The 10,738-nt window shown below is 39.5% G+C and overlaps 1 protein-coding gene across 1 annotated transcript in view; it reads right to left on the bottom strand.

Moving 5' to 3' along the window:
• Window positions 1-1,484: 1,484 nt before the first annotated feature.
• LOC105726173 (intraflagellar transport protein 88 homolog) overlaps window positions 1,485-10,738 on the bottom strand; it is a 114,397-nt gene continuing 105,143 nt past the window's right edge. Inside the window, exons 25-26 of the mRNA XM_064361734.1 lie at window positions 2,035-2,145; window positions 1,485-1,791 (exon numbers count right to left, since the gene is read on the bottom strand). Of these exons, the coding sequence (XP_064217804.1) occupies window positions 1,670-1,791; window positions 2,035-2,145 (233 nt within the window). The 3' untranslated portion in view covers window positions 1,485-1,669. The remainder of the gene's footprint in view (window positions 1,792-2,034; window positions 2,146-10,738) is intronic.

The raw sequence follows: 10,738 nt of genomic DNA, 5'->3' as shown, positions 1-10,738 counted from the left end.
ATCCTTTGCAGCAACATGGATATAGCTGGCAGTCATTATCTTAAGAAAATTATAGGATTAGAAAAGCAAATACTGCATGTTTTCACAAGTGGGAGCTAAACATTGGCTACACATGGACACAAACATGAGAACAACAGACACTGGGGACTGTTAGAGGGGGAAGAACGGGAGGGGACAAGGGCTAAAGAGCTACCTTTTGGTTATGATGCCCACTACCTGAGTGATGAAATCAATCATACCTCAAACCTCAGCACTTGCAATATACCAATGTAATAAACCTGCATGTACCCTCTGAACCTAAGATAAAAGTGAAAAATAAATAAATAAAAAGTTTTTGCCCGGGCACAGTGGCTCATGCTTGTGATCCCAGCACTTTGGAAGGCTGAGGCGGGTGGATCAAAAGGGCAAGAGTTTGAGACCAGCCTAATCAACACGGTGAAATCCTGTCTCTACTAAAAATGTAAAAATTAGCTGAGTGTGGTGGCACGTGCCTGTAATCCCAGCTACTCAGGAGGCTGAGGCAGGAGAATTACGTGAACCCAGGAGGCGGAGGTTGCAGTGAGCCGAGATTGTGCCACTGCACTCCAGCCTAGGCGACAGAGTGACTCTGTCTCAAACAAACAAAATATACTTTCTATCTTCCCCACCAGATTTAAACTCCTTGAGGGCAAGGTATAGTTCTTGTTCACTACAGTATCCCCCACATCTTGAATGATTCTCTGCACATACTGGATGTCTAGTGTATTTGCTGGATGTCTCAAGTATTAGAGCATAACCTACTTTGGGAGCAAGGAGTGTGGTCTAGTTTTGGTTTTCCTTCCCCGCATCTAACAGTAGCATGCACACTGCACAGACAATGGTAAATAAGATTGAAGGGTCCCTTCTCTTTGGTATAGTGTTAGAGATAAGCTACTTCTTCTGACTTCCTCATCATTGTAATTCCTCTGCAGACTCCAGACCAGCCAAACATATTGCTAAAGAAAAATGCAGGCAGTCCTGCCCTCACCCCGCTAAGTCACAAATGGGAAAAGCAGTCTGAGTTGTTACTGCTCTGTGCTGTTGGTGCACACCACTGGGCTGAGGTAGAAAGGAACTTGGGAAAAGAGCGCTAGGGTTATGGTTTGGTGTTTTATCTCATTACACTTTATGCTGCTTCCAAAGCATAATTGTTTTAATAGTGTTTTTAATCCCTCTGAGGCAAATCTTCCAAAGAATTTCCAGAGTCCAAGCAATTTAAGTTTGAATCTAAATTAGTTGTGCCTACGTCCACACAGCATTTTTCAAGCCGCAAGTCATAAAATCAATGTAGCGATTCCACCACTAGCACTTTGAATGAAATTACAGAAAATATTGGCATGTACTGCAATAATAAGGGCAAATTTTTATGATTACATGCACATATATGTACTAAGTTGTGTTATGAAATTTATTTCTTCCTGTGTGTCAATGTTTTCAAAAGGTAAAGAAGTCACTGGCCTAAAGTATTAGTTTTACATGTTTTTATTCCTTAAAAGAAAAAAACAACTTAAATGCATACTTACAGAATAGAATAGACTTATCTAAAGTTTCGACAGTGGAAAAAAAAAGGTTATTTAATCCAAAGTTTAACATGACGATGATCTCATAAGGCAATTTCTTTCCTTTAATAAATATCATATTAAAGTGAATATTATTCTGGAAGCAAATCATCCCCTAATTCTTCATCAGCAAAATCATCCTCTTCGATTCTTTTTTTGGCTGCAGTTTTTGGTCTTTCTATTTGAGGGCCAAGTGGGTCCACATACGAGGCATCTAGGTTTCAAAAGAGATTGTCATGTTAGCATTATGTAAACAAACAAACAAAACAAATTTGAAACCAATCAGGCTCATAATGAAAATGAGTAACTCAGAGTGAACAGAAATGAACTCCCAAGTCATTTTAAATTTTATCTGTAAATATCAAATTCTTAAGAATTCCCAGCAACACCTTTTTGCCATCTCACCAGTCTTCTTCAGACCTGCTATGCCTGGAGGAACTGGGTGGGGAGCACTTGCCTATTTCGTTGTTACTGCTACTTTCATAAGGTTCATTTGTCCCAGGTAAAGTTCTGAGTTTGGCACTTAATCGTTCACCTTTACTACTGGCACTACAGTTCTGGTCACTATCTGAAAACACAAAAATAAAAATGCATTTGTTTAATATGTTGAGAAAACATAAAACTACATTATGCATCTTAAAGCGTACTTATTTCTCAAGAAACAAGCAGGTTGTTTCATTTGGAAGCCAGCTTCTTAGGGATATAATTCTTGTTTTCTGAAATTTGAAAGAAATCTCTTGTGGGAAATCTATAAAATAGATAAAACATCACTTAAGAGTAGTCTGTATACTTATTCTTTCAAATGTGTGCTTAGTTATAGGTTTGAATTTTATGGAAGAACTTATGAGAAAGTAAGAGATCACCCTGACTAGTATAATCTAGCCAAGAACAAAGCACCTGAAGAAACAACAGATGGGAAGTCACAAGCTCAGCATGAGTTGCATCGTCAACCTCCTGTCCAGGCTGGAGAGAGGCCCTAAAACCACATCACATGAAAAACAGCAGAGGAAGCTGGGTAAGCTTAACCTAGTGGGCAGAGAACCTAGATCACACAAGCATTTTCTTCAAACATTTGAAGTATGTTCATACAGAAGAGGACTAGACTTCCCCTGTACAGCAGGTTAGATTTTGGCTTGATATAATGATAAACTTAAAAAAGAATTATAGGCCAGGCGCGGTGGCTCAAGCCTGTAATCCCAGCACTTTGGGAGGCCGAGGCGGGTGGATCACGAGGTCAAGAGATCGAGACCATCCTGGTCAACATGGTGAAATCCCGTCTCTACTAAAAATACAGAAAATTAGCTGGGCACGGTGGTGCGTGCCTGTAATCCCAGCTACTCAGGAGGCTGAGGCAGGAGAATTGCCTGAACCCAGGAGGCGGAGGTTGCGGTGAGCCGAGATCGCGCCATTGCACTCCATCCTGGGTAACAAGAGCAAAACTCCGTCTCAAAAAAAAAAAAAAAAAAAGAATTATAGTTGCCCAAATAGGCAATTGGCTGCCTTAAAAAAATGTAATCTGTATCAGTGAGGATTTTCAGATACAGCCGAACACTAACATTAGTAGGAAATGTTAGTAGTACTTTTTAAGCAGAAATTGCTGTGATATTTTCTTAAAGAACCACTCTTCTAGCCCCACAGTTTTCCTTTCTTCCCCTTAGAATTCCTACAGTGTTATTTTTTCTATTATGTTAGCCTCACTTTTAGTAAGAGTAGTCCACTGATAAACACTGAACATTTCTTTTTGAATATACCTTTGTATTTTAGTTTACTGATAATGTCTCTGGGAATAAATCAGAACAAGATGGACTTTAAAATTCCCAAATTTTAAGATTGGCCAATTGACCCAAAAAAATAAATCTTCTCTAAGGTTCTTATCCAAAACCTTACCATTTCCCCTAGCACTGATGTTACTGGAAAATAAAGCTCTTTAGTGTATTGAATATGTCTACATACTTTAGCATGTTTTAAATTATTTTGTCCCTATTTTTTTTTTGTTGTTAAAACAAAGTTAATTTTTTCCACGCAGAGATGTACATGGGTGACTTTTAAACTGCCTGAGTGAGCTCAGGTCAATAAAGTTGAAAAACATTGCTCTAGGGATATTTCTTTTACTTCACTTTTTTCCCCTGAATAATGTATATCCTACCTGTCTCCAAGGAAAGTTTAAGATAAGTGACCAAATATATACACAGTAACTATACAGCAATCTTTTAAAAGATGAATGAGTACATGAGAAGAAAACTTTGGGTGAGAAAGGTAAAATGAAGTTGGGAGGGAGTGGTCCAAACAGGTCTTCTTGCCTTAGGGTTTGCAGTCAATGAAGGGCGAGGGCAGGAACAGTTCTATGACTCGTGGGTGCAAAAGATGTGACAACCAATTTCTCCACAAAAATGTAGGTGTTCCCATTAGAGAGATAAGAGAGAAATGCCTCACAGAGCTGCTCACTGAGAAATACTGTGGAATGTCAGAAACACACCCTCATTAGTAACTACAACATTTAACTTTTCACATAGATGTAAATTACCAAAATAACCTGATAGCTCCCTCAGGCACCCCAAACCTTTCTGAAATCCAAATGTACAATTCCTAGCCTAAAAGATTCTAATTTTGTGGAAAAAGCAAACCTTTAAAAAATAAAACTTGGCAAACTTGGCTGGGCAGAGCGGCATGCACCTATTGTCCCAGTTGCTTGTTGGGATGAGGTGGGAGGATTACTTGAGCCCAGGAGTTCAATGCTGCAATGAGCTACCATGGCACCACTGCAATCAGCCTGGGTGACACAGTGAGACCCCATCTCTAAAATAAATAAATAAAAATAAACAAATAATAAATAAAATAAAACCTGACTTCATTTGAAAAATTTCAGCTGTCCAATTTAAAAACTATAAATGCAATTTTTAAAAGTTTCATTATAAGGACTAGTGTGGGTAATATTGTGAATACTGTGGTTTCATCATTTTCAACTAACTTTCATGGAGTAATAATGCCATACATGGGCAGGTACAAATAAATCAATAAGCATTTGTAAGCCTTGGTAGGTTTTATGCTTAAATAAAATGAAACTATTTTGGAAATTATGATATGCACGTTACTACAGTAATATTACTATCTCCTGGAGGGAAGTTATATAATGAGTATGTTCAGAAAATAAGAATTTGAAGATCAATTTATCTAAATTATTAACCAATTAAAATGTCCAAATTTTATTTATGAGAAAAATTTAGAATCATAAAATTCACTGTTAAAGGGAATCTTGAAGCTTATATATACCAGAAAAAAATGCTTGTATTAAACAGACAGGCAAGATGGCAGAATAGGAACAGCTCCAGTGTACAGCTCCCAGCAGTATCAACACAGAAGGTAGGTGATTTCCACATTTCCAACTGAGGTACCTGGTTCATCTCATTGGCACTGGTTTGGACAGTGGGAGCAGCGCAAGGAGGGCGAGCTGAAGCAGGGTGGGGCATCACTTCACCTGGGAAGCGCAAGGGGCCAGGGAACTCCCTCTCCTAGCCAAGGGAAGCCATTAGGGACTATTTCCTGAACTCCCACCCAGATACTGCACTTTTCCCACGGTTTTCAAAACCAAAGACCAGGAGATTCTCTCTGGTACCTACACAACCACAGGAACCCTGGGTTTCCAGCATAAAACTAGGTGGTCATCTGGGCAGAAACCGAGCTAGCTGCAGCAGTTTTTTTTTTTTTTCATATCCCAGTGGTGCCTGCAATGCCAGTGAGACAGAACCATTCACTCCCCTGGAAAGGGGGCTGAAGCCAGGGAGCCAAGTCGTCTGGCTCGGCAGGTCCCACCCCGATGGAGACCAGCAAGCTAAGATCCACTGGCTTGAAATTCTTGCAGCCAGCACAGTGGTCTGAGCTTGACCTGGGTTATTTGAGCTTGGTGGGAGGAGGGGTGTCTGCCATTGCTGAGGCTCAAGTAGGTGGTTTCAACCCCACAATGTAAGCAAAGCTGCTGGGAAATCTGAACTGGGTAGAGTCTGACACAGCTCAGCAGCCGCAGGCAGTGTTTCACTAGATGTCCTTGCTGGGCAGAGCATCTTTGAAAAAAGGCAGCAGCCCATCACAGACTTATAAATAAAGCCCCCACCTTCTTGGGACAGAACACTTGCATAAAGGGGATGGTAGTGGGTACAGCTTCAGGAGACCTAAACGTCCCTGCCTGGCAGCTTTGAAGAGAGCAGTGGATTTCCCAATACAGTGTTCGAGCTCTGATAAGGGACAGATCACCTCCTCAAGTGACTCCCTGACCCCTGTGTATCCTGACTGGGAGACACCTCCCAGTAGGGGCCAACAGACACCTCATACAGGAGAGATCTGGTTGGCATGTGGCAGGTAACCCTCTGGGATGAAGCTACCAGAGGAAGGAACAGGCAGCAATCTTTGCTGTTCTGCAGTCTCTGCTGGTGATTCCCAGGCAATTAGGGCCTCCAGCAAACTCCAGCAGACCTGCAGCAAAGAAGCCTGACTGTTAGAAGGAAAACTAACAAACAGAAAGAAACAGTTTCAATATCAACAAAAAGGGTGTCCACTCAGAGACCCTACCCAAAGGTCACCAATCTCAAAGACCAAAGGAAGATAAATCCATGAAGATGGGAAGAAACCAGCAAAAAAAGGCTGAAAACTCCAAAAAACAGAATGCCTCTTCTTTAAGGGATCACAGCTCCTTCAGCAAGGGAACAAAACTGGACGAAGAATGAGTTTGACGAACTGACAGAAGCAGGCTTCAGAAGGTGGGTAATAACACACTTCTCCAAGCTAAAGGAGCATGTTCTAACCCAATGCAAGGAAACTAAGAACCTTGAAAAAACGTTAGACAAAATGCTAACTAGAACAATCGTTTAGAGAAGAACATAAACGACCTGATGGAGCTGAAAAACACAGCACGAGAACTTCATGAAGCATACACAAGTTTCAGTAGCTGAATTGATCAAACAGAAGAAAGGATATCAGAGACTGAAGATCAACTCAATGAAATAAAGCGAGAAAACAAGATTAGAGAAAAAAGAGTGAAAAGAAATGAACAAAGCCCCCAAGAAATATGGGATTACATGAAAAGACCAAATCTACCTTTGATCAGTGTACCTGAAAGTGACGGGGAGAATGAAACCAAGTTGGAAAACACTCTTCAGTATATTATCCAGGAGAACTTCCCCAACCTAGGAAGGCAGGCCAACATTCAAATTCAGGAAATACAGAGAACACCACAAAGACACTCCTTGAGAATAGCAACCCCAAGACACATAATTGTCAGATTCACCAGGGTTGAAATGAATGAAAAAATGCTAGGGGCAGCCAGAAGAAAGGTTGGGTTACCTACAAAGGGAAGCCCAGCAGACTAACAGCGGATCTCTCAGCAGAAACCTTAAAGCCAGAAGTGGGGGCCAATATTCAATGTTCTTAAAGAAAAGAATTTTCAACCCAGAATTTCATATCCAGCCAAACTAAGCTTCATAAGTAAGGGAGAAATAAAATCCTTTATGGACAAGCAAATGCAGAGAGATTTTGTCACCACCAGGCCTGCCCTACAAAAGCTCCTGAAGGAAGCACTACACATAGAAAGGAACAACCAGTACCATTCACTGCAAAAACACTCCTAATTGTAAAGACCATCGACCCTAGAAAGAAACTGCAGCAACTAACGGGCAAAATAACCAGCTAGCATCATGATGGCAGGATCAAATTGACACATAACAATATTAACCTTAAATGTAAATGGGCTAAATGCCTCCATAAGACACAGATAGGCAAATTGGATAAAGAGTCAAGACCCATTGGTGTGCTGTATTCAGGAGACCCATCTCACGTGCAGACACACATAGGCTCAAAATAAAGGGATGGAGGACGATTTACCAAGCAAATGGAAAGCAAAAAAAAAAAAAAAAAAAAGCAGAGGTTGCAATCCTAGTTTCTGATAAGACAGACTTTAAACCATCAAAGATCAAAAGAGACAAAGAAGGGCATTACATAATGGTAAAGGGATCAAATGCAATAAGAAGAGCTAACTATCCTAAATATATATGCACCCAAAGCAGGAGCACCCAGATTCATAAAGTAAGTTCTTAGAGACCTACAAAGAGACTTAGACTCCCACACAATAATAGTAGGAGACCTTAACACCCCAGTGTCAATATTAGATAGAGCAACGAAACAGAAAATTAACAAGAATATCCAGGACTTGAACTTAGCTCTGGGCCAAGCGGACCTAACAGACATCTACAGAACCCTCCACCCCAAATCAACAGAATATACATTCTTCTCAGCACCACATTACACTTATTCTAAAATTGACCACATAATTGGAAGTAAAATACTCCTCAGCAAATGCAAAAGAATGGAAATTGTAACAGTCTCTCAGACCACAGTGCAATCAAATTAGAATTCAGGATTAAGAAACTAACTCAAAACCACACAACTACATGGAACTGAACAACCTGCTCCTAAACAACTATTGGATAAATAACAAAATGCAGACAGAAATGAAGATGTTCTTTGAAACCAATGAGAATGAAGACACAATGTACCAGAATCTCTGGGATATATTTAAAGCAGTGTGTAGAGGGAAATTTATAGCACTAAATGCCCAACAGAGAAAGCAGGAATGATCTAAAATCGACACCCTAACATCACAATTAAATGAACAAAGAAGCAAGAACAAAAAATTCAGAAACAGAAGACAAGAATTAACTACGATCAGAGCAGAACTGAAGGAGATAGAGACACAAAAACCATTAAAAAAATTAATGAATCGAGAAGCTGATTTTTCGAAAAGATCAACAAAATAGACTGCTAGCCAGACTAATGAAGAAAAGAGAGAAGAATCAAATAGTTGCAATAAAAAATGATAAAGGCGATATCACCGCCGATCCCACATAAACACAAACTACCATCAGAGAATACTATAAACACCTCTAAGAAAATAAAACAGAAAATCTAGAAGAAATGGATAAACTGCTAGACACTTATACCCTTCCAAGACTAAACCAGGAAGAAGTTGAATCCCTGAGTAGACCAATAATAATGTCTGAAATTGAAGCCGCAGTTAATAGCCTACCAACCAAAAAAAGTCCAGGACCAGAGGGTTTCACAGCCGAATTCTACCAGAGTTACAAAGAGGAGCTGGTACCATTCCTTCTGAAACTACTCCAAACAATACAGAGAATCCTCCTAACTCATTATATGAGGCCAATATCATCCTGATACCAAAACGTGGCAGAGACACAAATTAAAAAAAAAAAACATTTCAGGCCAATATCCCTGATGAACATCCATGTAAAAATCCTCGATAAAATACTGGCAAACTGAATCCAACAGCACATCAAGAAGCTTATCCATCATGATCAAGTTGGCCTCATCCCTAGGATGCAAGGCTGGTTCAACATATGCAAATCAATAAATGTAATTCATCATATAAACAGAACCAAAGACAAAAACCACAGGATTATCTCAATAGATGCAGAGACAGCCTTTGAGAAAATTCAACATCCCTCATCCCTTCATGCTAAAAATTCTCAATAAACTAGGTATTGATGGAACATATCTCAAAATAATAAGAGCTATTTATGACAAACCTACAGCTAATATTGTACTGATTGGGCAAAAACTGGGAGCATTCCCTTTGAAAACTGGCACAAGACAAGGATGCCTTCTCTTACCACTCCTATTCAACATAGTTTTGGAAGTTCTGGCCAGGGCAATCAGGCAAGAGGGAAAAAATAAAGAAAATTCAAATAGGTAAAGAGGAAGTCAAATTGACTCTATTTGCAGACCACATGATTGTATATCGAGAAGACCCCATCATCTCAGCCCAAAATCTCCTTAAGCTGATAAGCAACTTCATCAAAGTCTCAGGATACAAAATCAATGTGCAAAGATCACAAGCATTCCTATACACCAGTAACAGACAGAAAGCCACATAATGAGTGAACTCCTATTCACAATTGCCACAAAGAGAATTAAATACCTAGGAATACAACTTACAAGGGACGAGAAGGACCTCTTCAAGAAGAACTACAAACAGATGGAAAAACATTCCATGCTCATAGTTAGGAAGAATCAATATTGTGAAAATGGCCATACTTCCCAAAGTAATCTATAGATTCAATGCTATCCCCATCAAGTTACCATTGACTTTCTTCACAGAATTGGAAAAAAACACGTTAAATTTCATATGGAACCAAAAAAGAGCCCACATAGCCAAGACAATTCTAAGCAAAAAAAAAAAAAAAAAGCTGGAGGCATCACAATACCTGATTTCAAACTATACTACAAGGCTACAGTAACCAAAACAGCATGGTACTAGTACCAAAACAGAGATATAGATCAATGGAACAGAACAGAGGCCTCAGAAATAACACCACACATCTACAACCATCTGATCTTTGACAAAACTGACAAAAACAAGCAATGGGAAAAGGATTCCCTATTTAATAAATCATGTTAGGAAAACTGGCTAGCCATATGCAGAAAGCTGAAACTGGATCCCTTCCTTACACCTTATACAAAAATTAACTCAAGATGAATTAAAGATTTAAACATGAGACCTAAAACCACACAAACCATAGAAGAAAACCTAGGCAATACCATTCAGGACATAGACATGGGCAAAGACTTCATGACTAAAACACCAAAAGCAATGGCAACAAAAGCCAAAATAGACAAATGGGATCTAATTAAACTAAAGAGCTCTGCACAGCAAAAGAAATTATCATCAGAATGAACACGCAACCTATAGAATGGGAGAAAACTTTTGCAGTCTACCCATCTGACAAAGGGCTAATATCTAGAATCTACAAAGAACTTAAACAAATTTACAGGAAACAAACAACCCCATCAAAAAGTGGAAGAAGGATAGGAACAGATACTTCTCAAAAGGAGACATTTATGCAGCCAACAAACATATGAAAAAAAGCTCATCATCGCTGGTCATTAGAGAAATGCAAATCAAAACCACATTGAGATACCATCTCATGCCAGTTAGAATGACAGTTAAAAAGTCAAGAGACAACAGATGCTGGAGAGGATGTGGGGAAACAGGAATGGTTTTACACTGTTGGTAGGAGCATAAATTAGTTCAACCATTGTGGAAGACAGTGTGGTGACTCCTCAAGGATCTAGAACTAGAAATACCATTTGACCCAGCA

Source organism: Aotus nancymaae, unplaced genomic scaffold, assembly GCF_030222135.1.
Source record: "Aotus nancymaae isolate 86718 unplaced genomic scaffold, 86718_ANA_hifiasm-v0.15.2.pri h1tg000043l, whole genome shotgun sequence".
NCBI lineage: Eukaryota > Metazoa > Chordata > Mammalia > Primates > Aotidae > Aotus > Aotus nancymaae.
Note: the sequence above shows the minus strand (reverse complement) of the source record. Positions and strands in the feature narration are given on the sequence as shown.